The sequence below is a fragment of the Lentinus tigrinus genome (assembly GCF_003813185.1).
Source record: "Lentinus tigrinus ALCF2SS1-7 unplaced genomic scaffold L226scaffold_1, whole genome shotgun sequence".
NCBI classification, from domain to species: Eukaryota; Fungi; Basidiomycota; class Agaricomycetes; order Polyporales; family Polyporaceae; genus Lentinus; species Lentinus tigrinus.
In genome coordinates, this window is record NW_027137910.1 from 168,392 (window position 1) to 181,465 (window position 13,074).

The window sequence follows — 13,074 nt, forward strand, 5'->3', positions numbered from 1 at the left end:
ATGCACAGCAAGCTAGAACTTAATCGTTAAACATCGGGACGGTGGACAATGAACCACTCGTAAACTCAATGCGCTGAAGAGTCGTTGGAGCGCAGCAGGCAAGCTGATCCAGTGATGCAAGAGTACAGACTCGGAGTGTTCGCGGAAGGCCTTATTGATCATTCTGTCAGGTGTCAGGTCGGAAAACCGAGAGTCAACCGTGCCTTCATGCGCTAGTCATACTGGAGGAAATACAATATTTCTACTTGCGCAGCGAACTTTTGTTTCAGGGCTTGCAAGCCGGACTCGAGGATCTCCTGGCAACGTTACACAGCCACCTTCATTGATTTTGTCAGCATTGTACTTGCCAGAGGGACACATGCGTGTAGCAAGCCGCTTGGTCGCCCACGTCCTCAGTACCTAGGTTGTCCTTACCTCACTCAGCCGTGGAGACACCGTTCACAATCACCAAAACCCGCTAGTGACCGGTGACTGATGATGGCCGAAGCCGCAGGGCTTTCTCGCCAAGGATCCAGGTCTCCGGCGACATACCCTCCCGCTCGACAGGAAGAGGAGATACGCGAGAAGAAAAAGGGATCTCGTCCGCCATGGGGTCTGGTATGGAGGAGCTCCATATGGTTCATCACGCTAGGTTACCATCCTGTACCGTCGTCCATTTGCACGTCGCTGACCCTTTCCGTCATCTGCGAATACTTAGCTGTCGGCCTAGGTAACAAACTTCATGAAGATCCAGCGAAGCATAGAACTGATTTTGTTGCAGGAGTCACGACCGATATTCTCGTCTACTCCATGATTGTCCCTATTATCCCCTTCCGACTCCAGAGCTTGGGATATGAAGGAGTCTCCGGCTTGGTCGGATGGCTGCTGTTTGCTTATGTGGGTCCTTCCCTCGTCAGACAAAGCGCATCTTGTCCCCAATTGACTGATCATATGTAAACCAGTCTGCAGCTCTTGTCGTATGTGAGTCCAGTATCTCAAGTACTTGCATGACCACATTGCTCATGCTACCCGCCATATGTAGCAACCCCGCCTATAGCTTACGTCTCTGAGAAATACAGGAACCGGAAGATACCATTACTTTGCGGTCAATTTGCTCTGATAGGGTCCCAAATCATGCTTATGGAAGCTCCTACGTTCGCGGTCATGGTTATTGCCCGTATCTGCCAAGGAATTAGTGCATCCGTCATCTGGGTTGTCGGACTGGCCTTGGTGTAAGCTCCCTTCAAGTTGATCTCCGCGGCTCCTTGCTGACGTCTTGTAGGTGCGATACCGTCCCAGAAACGATTGTGGGCAGTGAGTAACTAGAGAATAGGGGTAACTCGCATAAGTACTCATATCCGTTTCAGAGCAACTTGGACTGGTCATGATGGGAATGACTCTTGGGTACGTAGCCCATTTCCATCGTCGGAGATTCATTTACTGAGCAACAATACAGCTTCCTCGTAGGACCGCCCGTCGCTGGAGCTCTCGACGATCGTTTCGGCTTCCGCGGACCCTTCATCTTCGGAGTCATCACCACAGCGCTCGAGTTCATCTGCCGTCTGCTCATCATCGAGCGCAAGGATGCCATTCGCTGGGACGCATCGCTCACTGGCCTCGTGCAAAGTCACGGTGCTTCTCGGGACCGGGCCTACGGCGCCACTGCCACGGATACGGAGAAGCGTGATGAACAGCCGGTCAACACGACGACGCGACCAACGGACGAAGAGAATACAGCGGTCACGGCGCCGGCTCGGGAGCCTGCTACGAACGAGGCCCAGCAATCATTGTCAATCGTGGGCTTGCTGCTGACTCTTTTGAAGTCGCCGAGAGCGATGGCCCCTGTCTACTTGACCTTCATCTACGGGTTGGTCACCAAGGCTCGTCGGGGTCCCGCAATGCAGGCTGACAGTGAATCATATGCAGCGTTATCATTACCAGCCAAGAGCCGGCATTGCCTCTCTACCTCCAGTCCACGTACGGTCTGGACGTCTCCAAAGTCGGGCTCGTGTACCTCGCCGCGGTCATACCATCCTTCATCTGTAAGAATGCGGGTCCTCCTCCTCGATTTAGTCATCGCTGATCTTTATAATAGCTTCTCCGCTTAGCGGATGGTACGCCGACCGAGGAGGGACGGTAACGAGCACGCTCGTCTGCGCCATCTGTACGGTTCCGTTCTACGTCCTCATCTTCATCAAGGGTCCTCTCGCCTACTTCCTCGTGATGTTTGCCATCCTCAGTAAGCCCGTCCGCATACGATTCCGTGCCGTTCGACGCTGAATCAATTCCGTTCTCACTTCAGATTTCTTCTCATCGGCCTTGATTTCTCCGGTCACCGCCGAGCTCGCGGCCGTTACGCGAAGCCTAGACGGTGTCGGCTGTGCGTATTCGTTGCTTGGTCTCGGGAGCTCAGGAGGGACTTACGGGACGCTTTATGACAGATGGACATACGTACGGCGCATTCAACGTCGCTTACGGGATCGGTTCTGCAGGTAAGTACAAGTTTAACGTCAGCCCATACCAAGCGACTTAATGGACGTTTACCCGCCAGTCGGACCAGTTGTCGGCGGACAAGTATGTGCACATTCCTTCCGCGGGCCTCGGAGCCGGATTCTTGCTAACGCCCTTCTCTAGTTATACGACCACGTCAAGCGTGGATGGATGGCACTCTCCCTCTTCGACCTCGGTATGGTGCTCTTCGGCATTACCATCGTAATATGCTTCTTCGGTGAACGGCCGCTCCTGAAGCGGGCGGTCTCTCGAGTACGTGGTGGTGCGTACGTGGATGAACGCAACCAGGAACATAATCGAAACGATGAGGCAGCCACAGCCGCAGCTGTGTAAACGAGAGGTACGACGGCATTGAGTGAGTGGTATCTAGCAGCCAGAGCATGTAGTACAGTAGTACATACAGTCCATCCCCACTCCAATTATGACTATGCAAACAAAACGAAACAAACTAATATCTCGACACCAAGAAGATGTATGGAGAGGCGTGTATATTCCTTCGCTCGTCATTACGTGACTAACACAGGTAGAGTCCGTAAGGGGGAGAACATGGGCTACATGTGTATAAACGACTACTGGTGCGGTATCGGGGACAACAGGTACATGTACGTAAATCGTGATGCGAGGTATGATGGGTACATATGGATACTGTAGTAGATTACGGTGTAGAGTACAGAATGAAGAAAGGCAGGCAAGAACGAAAAGCAATGCGACAAATAACAAATGAGCCTGTACGTATCAACCTATGTGCTATGGTGGCGTAGAAGGCGGATCTGCGCGTTGAATGGGAGGTCCAAACATCCCGAGCAGTGATAGCAGATCGTCTGGTCGAACAGATCAGCGCGGCGTGAAAGAGATGAGCAGTATGTGACTTACTCTTCTTCAGGGGTTTGCTCAGAAAGCCGTTCATGCCCGCACTAAGACATAACTGCTTTGTCGACTCTTGACAGTCGGCACTGAGGGCAACAACTACGCGCGTATGGTCAGCCATGGCGTCAGGGAAGCCTGCAGAAAGAACTTACTGGGTAGCAATATGGGCACCTTCCGTTTCCCTTCAAGTATTCGTAATCGTTTGCATGCTTCGACACCATCGCATATGGGCATGTCTTGGGTTCATCGTCAGTAGAAGCAACGAGATATCAATGGTTCCATACGCACGATGATCGAACATTGCGACGCTGAAGTATCCTGGCTCGTGCCTCTCCCATTCCGTGATCGCTTCTTCGCCATTGGATGTCGCGATCACGTTTAGGTCGTACCGCTCGAGTTGCTTCACTAGAAGCTTCTGTGCAACAGGATTGTCTTCCGCAACTAGGACATTCCCGAACAGCGTACGCTGCGCGAGCGCCTCCTCCTCGCGCAGCTCAGACGCGTTGACCATCGGCTTCGTCGGGAAATGATCCAGTATGTTTTTCAGGCTTGCGAGCATCTGTAGCAACTTGAGCTGTCGAGGCGGTTTCGTCATACGAACGATCCCTGGCAATGTCTCCATGTCGTTCCTCAACATAGGCGCGCCAGCAAGGTTGTCGGTCGTCGGCGTGAAGAGATGAATAACTTTAGTGTCCTTCACCGACTGGTACGGTAGTGACCTGAGACCACGCGCGAAGTCATCGGCACGGGTTTCTGACTGATCATCGAGCAGAACGAAGTCCAATGGCTGGGAGACAAAGTCCGCGTTGCGCAAAAGGTCCTCGGCTTCGTTGATTGACGACACGGGGATGACGTTGAAGCCGCTCAGCATCGTACTGATCATTGCCAGAGTCGTTGGCGATCCGGAGCTGACAAGCAGCCGTAGCGGTCGCGGCAGCATGAGGTGTGACTTCAGCTTCTCGACCTCTGCCTGCACCTGTGGAGGTTATTAATACGGTGCTCGACCTGGTTAGTCAACCCACACGCACCTGTTGCGACTCTTCAGACTCAAATATCTTGACCGGGATCGTAAACCAGAAAGTGGACCCGACACCAAGCTCCGACTGCACCCCAATGACACCACCCATCAACTTGACTAGCTGCCTAGAGATGGACAGACCTAAGCCCGTTCCACCGAAGCGCCGAGTGGATGAATTGTCGGCCTGCTGGAAGGGGACGAATAGTTGATCAACATCGCTTGCGCTCAGCCCGATGCCAGTATCCCTGAGACTTGTGTCAGAAGTCGCCTTTAACACCACATAGGGCATGCTGCGTACTGTATTGAGAACTTCAACGATACGTCTGTGACAGACTTGGGGGCGGTCCAATCTACGGCGCAGGTCACCCGGACTGAGCCGTTCGCGGTGAACTTGACAGCATTCCCGATCAAGTTCATCAACACTTGACGAATACGGGCGTAATCTGCCTTGACCCCTAGACACAAAAGGCTATGAGCGTTTAGATCATCATAGTGGTGAGCTCACTCACAAGGAGGTACACTGGGCTCGATGTTGAACGACAGATCGAGCTTCTTGGCTGCCATTGGAAGCAAGAGCTCCATGCAGTCCTGAGAAGGCTAGATATTAGCCAACAGAACTATCCCACCATTGATAGCAACATACCGCAAGGAGGTTCTCCACGGAGAAACCAGAGTACTCGAGTTTGACGGCTATGCAAGTTCATCATAATCAGTGCTTTGCTAACGTGCTAGTTGCTCACCATCCGCCTCAAGTTTGCTGTAGTCCAAGATTGAGTCGATGATCTGAGTGTACATGCGTTAGTTGACAAACATCGATCATAGGAGATGACACGTACCTTCAGCAAGAGTTCGCAGGACTGCTTCGCGGTTTGTACTGGAGAGAAAGACACGTGGTGAGCACAGTATCAATGGACCTTCGTGAAGGTCTCACCAATCTCTCGTTGACCGGCGTTGAGCTCAGTTCCGCTCAGGAGGTCCAACAGTCCGTAGAACGAACTGGTGATGCATTAGTCAATGTATACATGAAGCGTTCCTTTGTGTTCGTACCTGAACGGCGTGCGCAACTCATGACTCATGGAAGCCAAGAAGTTACTCTTGATCTGTGCACCACGAGGTGAGACCAAGCTTCGCGGGATGGCATACGGGCAACGCATACCTTCGTAGCCTTGAGAGCGTCCTCGCGGCTCTTCCTAGCAGCCTCCAATGCATCGCGCTGAGCGGAGATCATTTTCAAGTTCTCCTTGGTCCCGGCCTGGACCGACCGGAACAGCAGCGCGTTGGATATTCCGATGCTTGCTTGTTGGCATAGGAGCGTCAGCATGGTCACGATGTTCGGGGAAAAGGCATATTTTGACGCCAAGTAGACTGCCCCGAACGTTTGCCCTCGGTTGCTGAATATAGGGATGCAGATCACGGAACGATGAGGGCTCTGCTGGGCTTCAGAAGCGAAACGAGGCTCAGAAGCGATGTCTTCGTAATATACTCGTTCCTTCGTGTTCAGAGCTGTATAACGTCGATGAGTCTATGTGGAAAGGGTATCACAACAGAGAGACATACCATGTTGAATGATCGTCCGGCGTAGAGGGTCAGATATAGAGCGTATGGGCAAAGGATTCCTGGCATACTTGCTTAGTAGCGACACAAACATGAAGAACGGGCGACGTACTCGTGGACCTGGCAAGCTTCAGGAGGGCTCATACTTGTCGCTACTGTGTAGTCCCCAGCCTCGCGCGCGATGACGACGCAAGTATTCTGACTGACCGAGATCTCCGTCGCTATCTCTGTCAACCGTTGCAAGGCCATGGACAGGTTGATGTCACCAGAGATCTCCTTGCTCCACTTCAAGATTGACGCAAGGTCGGCGGCAGTGAGAGTGGAAATCTGCTCCTCTTCACTTGTGTCTAGACTTGTCCGCTCATAGGGACCTTGTAACGCGGGTTGCGACGCGATGACAACACTGTCCGTTTGCACGGCAACATCAGCGGAGAAGATATGCCGCTTGAGGGGAAGTGGCTGAGAGCGCGTCTCCAAGAGAGAGGAAAGGTAGGTCCTGCACCACGTTGTCAGAGAGCAGACTAATGAGAGAAGAAAAACGGGGCTCACACAAGACCGCGAGCGCCCCACTGAGCCTGCCGCGAGATACCACGCCGTTGTAGCTCACTTCCAAGGCCTTCAACGCCACACCTGACGAAATGGCATCCTTGCTGTTCGAGCGTGAGTCAGCGCTCAATCAAAGAGGCAAGAACACGCACCAAGTAAAGACCCCATCCACCCTCAAGCAACCAGTCATTGTTGACAGCCAGCCTACGCGTTTGTCAGAAAGTCGTTCGACAGCGGAATCTGACTACCTACTTGACAGCGACATCATACAACTTGAAGGCATCCGGGTTGCTGGTCAACGACGCCATCTCGGCGTCCTGGGAAAAGGAAAAACTTAGTTGACCATTGGGCTACCCACGAATATGTGAACCTACGATGAGTGCCACCCACGTGCTCGTGTTGACGGGGCTCGGAGATAACCACCTGATACAGATGGTCAGAGGAGAATACAAAACGGAAGTAACACCACGCACTTCCGGATGTATGACTGGTTCGTCTCAATCTGCTTGAAGTACTTGACGCGATCTTCCTGAGACAGGCCGCCTTTCCGGACACACTGAATCAGGGCTAGGCTGTGGAAGAATAGCGCGTAGCGCGTATGTCGGTGGCTGCACCTATATGAGCACCATTCTCCAACAAAGATGCGGCTGGTGCTCACTTAGGGTTGCTATCCCGAGTCTCGTAGACGTAGAAACCGAGCGCCGCCGCTTCGTCCACGAAGCCAAGGCAGAATAGTCCGACGACCTTGAACGCGTTGTACCAATTCATGGCAGCTTTGATATGGCTGAGCGACTCCAGTTGTTTGAGGTACTCTGACTCCTTGAACGTCTCCGTGTCGAACGCCGTCTCGGCGGACTGGGCGAGAGTATATCCTCCAAGGGCCCTTATGCAGTTCAGAGTCCCTGCATCATCACGAACCATGAATAGCGTTCAATGTACCATGTCAGATGCAACACACCTTGCGCTAGAATAGAGATGTCACCGCTGGGCGCCCATAGCGTAATATCGGAGACAGCCTGCAGTGCAACATCAGTCATGTATCTGCATAACAGTGATAAATGTGTACGACATACCTCCTCGGCCGCAACGACAAGCTCGCTCACTACATAGAAATCAGCATTACCCAAGCGAAAGAGAGCAGTCGTCTTACGATGGTCGCCAATGTAGAGCCTGGTGACAATCAGGTGGGCGGTGGAGAAGCTCGTGTATATCCTTACAAGGCAACACATGAGACGTCATATACTGTCAAGAATAAACCATACCCACCTGTCGCCCGCACTTTGTCCGTACTTGATAGCCTCCTCCAGCCGTGGAACATTGGCACGGATGTGCACGTTGTCGAAGCCGGACACCATGGTCGAGAACAACAGTAGCGCACGGCTATAAGCACCACAATCGCGATGAGTAGGGGAACATAGCTGGTTGAGACGCAGCCCTCGACACGAACCACTTCTCGAAACTCGTCCCGTACTGGTCCGCGATGCGAAGCGCCAGCTTGCCAAGGTCTGCAGAGAAGCGGAACAGTTCCCGTCGTTCGGCAGCAGCTATTTATTCCAGCCCCGTCGTGAGCGACGTTCCCCAGGGACAGAACTTTGTGTGACAAGACTTACCTCCCAGGGCCCAGAAGAAACCCAGGGCGGTTCCCGGGCACATCCCAGCACTGTGGAGGGTTATTTAGCCCTTTGAGCAGATCATGAAACACGGGGTCGCGCACCGTAGGGCAAGTTGTATGGTCTGTGGACAGGTGTCTGTTAGCTGCCTTCCATACGATCTGCACGGGTCACATGCGTACCGTCAGTCCAATGATATCGGCGAAGCCCTCGCCCGTGCTCCAATACGCGTTCGTGCCTCATGTAATTCTCAGCATCAGATCGAACCGAGAGGCGCCCATATCAACACACCTGCATCGTTCAGCAATGCAATTGCTAGGTCCGTTCGACTATCGCGTGCCCGAGGTATCGAGAGGATGTCGTCGAAGCCGACAGCGAGAATCTCGTTCTTCACCTGCTCGAACATAATGTCCGCCTCCCGTCGTGTCGGTGCGGCGTTGACGTCGACACCAAGTAGGTGCAATCCGAGCGTGTTGTCGTTCAGCGCAGCCGTGTAGTTTCCCCGCATCCAATGGTTCCGTGAGCGAAGACGGAGTAGTCGGGCCTTCTCCTCGGGATGCTCGCATCGTATCAGGCACTCTTGCAAGAGATTGTCGGATTGAGCGAACTCCGATTTCCACGTATACAGCCTGCAGGGACGTCATCAGCCTCGGGTGTAACCTCGACAACAAGCGAAGTACGCACTCTGCCAGTCGGACGTACAATGAAGACGTCCTTACGGGGTCTGTCTTCCATGAATTCTCGTCCAACAGCGACCGAGCATTCATGTAGGATTGCAAAGCGAGCTGTCAGACTCGCTTTAGCTTCATTCACTGATCCCGCGCGGCACACGTACCTCGTGGGCGCCACGAGCGCGAGCGGAGTCTCCAGCGTCGATAGACATTTCCAGAAGCTCATCCCGCTTCGAGTACTCTCTCAAGAGAGGTAGGCACCTGTACGGCAATTAGACACAGCCCGACACCCTGACCAACAAGTATTCTCACCGTTTTGCATGCTCCGCGATACGATAGATATCGGGCGTCGCCTCGTGAAGCATCATGAGAATGATCTGAGGAGTAAGAGGGCGATTATGAGCCACAGCATCCTCGACGGGACAGAAGAAGAAACTGACCCGGAACGACATCTTGGCAATAGCCTCCTCCGGCTGACTCTCGGCCTCAGCTTGTGCTGCTTGACGATACCTGTCATGCGAGAAGCTGCACATATCGCGGGCCCTCTGGGCGAGCCAACCCTCGGCGATTGCATTTTGCAGTCCGCGGATAGACCGGCGCGTCGACGAAGCGGTATCCTTGAGATCGTTGACCGCCTTCGTGACGTTCCACATGTCGCGCTGTTCCTCCTCTGTCCCGCTGTCGCTACTACCACCAGAATCGTCCCAGTCCATGAGCAGTGCGACTTCGGTCACCTTGAAGCTGTGGAGACATCATATATGAGCGGTGCACATTGCAGTTGTCTAACACGTACGTTGGGCCGAAGAACGACGCCCATATGACGAATTTGCGGGCATCCTCGGGCAACTCGCGCAGGTGATTAACGAGAAAGTTGAGGTCGCCAGGGGCCGCGGTAAACTTCTTATCAAAAAGGGCCTTCTCGATTGCAAGGATGTCAAACCTGGAGTTCTGGTTCACATCGGTAACTCGAGTAGACGCCGATGATACTCACTGCCAGTTGTTCTTGTCCCAATCGTACCAGATCTGTAGACCGACACGATAGATCAACAGGAATTATATAAGACATGGGGAAGGGACTGACATGTCGCTGCCGATGAAGCGTTGTGAGGATACTCCTAGCTGAAAACGGGTTACCCTCCGAGGAGCCATGGATAATGCGGGCTAGATGTGCGATGTCCTCTTTGGGGCGATGCAAGGTCCGTGCAACAAGCGTCGAAACCGAAGGGTAGCTGAGCGGTTCAAGAGTGAGCCATGTAGTGGACTTCGAAGAAAACGTCTGGCGGATTTTGTCCAGCCTCTCACTGAAAAGAACAATGTTAGGGGATCGCACGCATCGCTACATGGCGTATTCACTCACGGTCTATCTGACCGAACGGTACCGAAGATGAGCTGTGAAAATGTGAGAGCCAATAATCACATCTTATGAGACTAACTGCGCACCAATCGTGTCCGTGAATTCACGAGGGCATTGATCAATTCGAGAGAACTGTGAAGAGATCGTCAGAAGCTGCGGAGAGACGACAAGCGCAGTACTGACGAGTCGGGCGCTTCGTGTAAATCGTCCAGGAACAGGGCGAACAGCCGGGTCTGCGCCAGGACAGCAAAAACGTTCTCCACGAGCGACTGGAATCGTGCGGGCAACTCGTTTGTCTCCAATGATTCCTGAGGAGCTTCGATAGAGATATCGAAGAGGGAGAAGATGGTCCTGAGTTCTGGAGCGCCCTCGTACAAAAGCGGCACATTCTGCAGCTGAGGTCCTAGTCGTTGCTTTAAGTCCGTAACGAAACGATGGAGATCAGAATGGAAGACAATTAGTTGTCGCAGGACATGGGACAAGCATGCGAGCTATAGAGACAGTGTAAGTGTAACGTTTTTGAATACACCAGGTTGAACTCACAAGGGTCGCGAATGGACCAGGCTCGACTTCTGAGAATTTGGCCTGTCCCCACAAGCCGTGCGCTGTTGCAACGGGTGAGTGTACCTCCACTGTTACATTATAAGTGTACGCACATCTCCACTTCGCTTGCTGTGCCAGAATTAGCGAGCTCTTGCCAGCACCGGGTGGACCGAGTATGATCGCAGCATGGGTCCTTGCGCGACTATGTGACGGCGCTAGAGCCACTCTGCGGAGACCGTCACTCGTCGGAACCGTAGACCCTGACGTCACTGTTGCAGGACCTGAGCCCATCGTGGTGGTATCCATGGAAGACACCTTCGAGCTAGGAGAGTCCGGCGACATTGGCATCTGCCCAGAAGTTTCGCTCTTCGAGGACATCGAGTCGCTGGGATCGTCGCCCGTGCCAACTGTACTGGTGCCGCCCGAACCGTTTGAGCTGACAATGAAGGACCCCCGCGACGTCGCTATCTGCCGTGAGTAGCTCGTCGACGTGTGTCGGATGATGTTGCGCAGTGTCTCGAGTTCCTTGTCGCGACCAAAGAGAGGACTCGGGATAGTGAACTCCATACATCGATCTTCCTGGGCGATGTCGAAGTAGGGGATGAGCTCGGTGGGCTCGTCAGAAGAGAGAGCCACTGCAGCGAGTAGTCGCCGCTGGCATTCAAGCAAGTCTTGCTTGAGTCCATAGGCGCTCTGATAGCGCATGTCGGGGGACTTGTTGAGCAATTTCTCGATCACCATCGCGAGGACCTGAGGAATATCACGCCGGACTTCATGCACGGGCATTGGCCGTTTCTGCACGACAGCGTGCAAGAGCTCCAAGGGACCGCCCTCGAACGGCATGGTCCCCCGACCTACCAGCAGCGTCCAGAACATGATCCCCAGAGAGTACAAGTCCGTCCGATGGTCCTCAGCAAGGTTCTCCATGCTCCCAGTCTGCTCCGGCGCAAAGTAGCACAGCGCCTCCTTCACCTTGAGCTTCTGCCCTTCTTCAAACGCGTCTGCCTTGAGCACAAATTCCGAAGGAACACCGAACTGTTCCAAAGAAACTGCTCGGTTGCCGAAGTGGACCAGTCGCACGAGACCGCTGTGATGATTGAGATGGAACGCGTTCGCGCGCACCTCTCGATGGATAAGCCCCGTGCGGTGCATCATCTCCAGGCAATGAGTGGCCTGTATGGCGAATTCGAGGAACGTTGCAAGGTCCATGATCTCAATAGCCTCCATCTCCTCCATCATATATGGCTCTTCGACGCCAGACATGAAAACATCGCGGTGAGTAGATGCAGGTCGGGCGCGAGAGATGTCGCCAGCGAGAAGACTGTTTACTTTGGCAGGCGGGAAGTAGCGGCCGAGGATGTTGAGCCCGGGATGGAAGAGAAGGAGGACGACACAGTCGCCATTGGACTTCGGTATTGTAAAGAAGTCGATCATACGCAATATCGTACTGGATGACTCTGGGGACGTCGCCATTCTCTCCAGTCTGTGAGGGGATAACATGTTAGCAGAGTGTGGTATCGAATGACGCGCGTATCAGGATGCAAAGTCCGAATGCTCCATCCCGAGCCGCACGAGTACAGACGTCAATCCCAGCCGGGAAGCATGGCCATTCAACCACAAGGACGCTGACACTTCACTACGTCCTCGAGAGCTGGACACGATATCTGGCCGGTGGTCATGATATGCCATACTGAACGCTGCGGGCTGGGAGGCACTGGCATTGGGAAACGACGTGTATGCAGGCTATCGTGAAGAAATCTTGCGGATTCTAACACGACAAGGTGCTGCCATGCACAACGACAGAGGTCGCGGCGAGCCCAGGCCATCCATCACCCAGCAATGTCTGCTGCCCACGGCCCCACACCCCATGCAGTCCCGCGCGACCGGACAAGCAAAAACACTCACATGTGGGCCTCGCGCTCGAGCAGCATCGACGCATTGGAATGTGCGGGCACGATCTTAGCCAATACGCTCGTTCCGTCCTGCAGATTAGTCCCTTCCGCTAGGAGTGTCATGCTGCCTGTGTCCTCCCACGGTACCGCCTGGACATCGACGGAGTGCGACAAGAGACATGATCAGAACCCTCCGGAGCGCACTGGCAAAGGCATAGAAACACGTACCTTCTCGAATGTATAGCCTGGCACCGACAGGATGCCATCCTTGAAGTAGAGCGTGGGGAGGGCGGGTTGCGCGTACTTGCGGCGCATGGTAGCGCAGGAGGCTCCGGACGAGGACTTCGGAGCGCGCGATACAGTCAGAGGGAGAAGAGAGGGGAAAAAGAGGACGTGGTCGTCGCCGAGGGCGGGCGAGAGAAAGATGAGCGGGAATAGGGAAGGCGAGGAGGAGGATTTCTGCCTTGGGTTGGGTTACCGAGGATGGAAGGCCTGTGGTCCGGAATCTTTGCGCGGGCAATGATCAGAC

The 13,074-nt window shown here is 53.9% G+C and overlaps 2 protein-coding genes across 2 annotated transcripts; one reads left to right on the forward strand and one right to left on the reverse strand.

Moving 5' to 3' along the window:
• The first annotated feature begins 318 nt into the window (after window positions 1-318).
• Window positions 319-2,984, forward strand: L226DRAFT_1750 (MFS general substrate transporter). Its single transcript, XM_067672656.1, has 14 exons — window positions 319-631; window positions 698-709; window positions 761-876; window positions 942-960; window positions 1,022-1,211; window positions 1,262-1,293; window positions 1,347-1,383; window positions 1,436-1,846; window positions 1,906-2,021; window positions 2,075-2,218; window positions 2,282-2,359; window positions 2,421-2,471; window positions 2,531-2,553; window positions 2,614-2,984. Exons 1-14 carry the CDS (start codon window positions 475-477, stop codon window positions 2,821-2,823), a joined length of 1,596 nt encoding a protein of 531 aa, XP_067542141.1. The 5' UTR covers window positions 319-474; the 3' UTR covers window positions 2,824-2,984.
• On the reverse strand, window positions 2,772-13,033 carry L226DRAFT_548822 (histidine kinase). The gene is made up of 44 exons (XM_067682632.1): window positions 12,774-13,033; window positions 12,559-12,695; window positions 10,767-12,136; window positions 10,654-10,715; window positions 10,294-10,601; window positions 10,197-10,242; window positions 10,114-10,145; window positions 9,838-10,057; window positions 9,748-9,779; window positions 9,550-9,696; window positions 9,197-9,497; window positions 9,069-9,133; window positions 8,921-9,017; window positions 8,770-8,870; window positions 8,377-8,714; window positions 8,268-8,323; window positions 8,190-8,209; window positions 8,086-8,135; window positions 7,923-8,019; window positions 7,742-7,855; window positions 7,626-7,687; window positions 7,549-7,577; window positions 7,434-7,491; window positions 7,134-7,377; window positions 6,949-7,083; window positions 6,850-6,898; window positions 6,728-6,792; window positions 6,628-6,679; window positions 6,479-6,579; window positions 6,042-6,425; window positions 5,933-5,991; window positions 5,532-5,878; window positions 5,423-5,475; window positions 5,307-5,371; window positions 5,212-5,249; window positions 5,116-5,158; window positions 5,019-5,065; window positions 4,885-4,963; window positions 4,674-4,830; window positions 4,386-4,620; window positions 3,646-4,333; window positions 3,510-3,593; window positions 3,364-3,456; window positions 2,772-3,311 (listed from the first exon to the last, which is right to left on the reverse strand). Exons 1-44 carry the CDS (start codon window positions 12,858-12,860, stop codon window positions 3,238-3,240), a joined length of 6,921 nt encoding a protein of 2,306 aa, XP_067542142.1. The 5' UTR covers window positions 12,861-13,033; the 3' UTR covers window positions 2,772-3,237.
• Window positions 13,034-13,074: the final 41 nt, after the last annotated feature.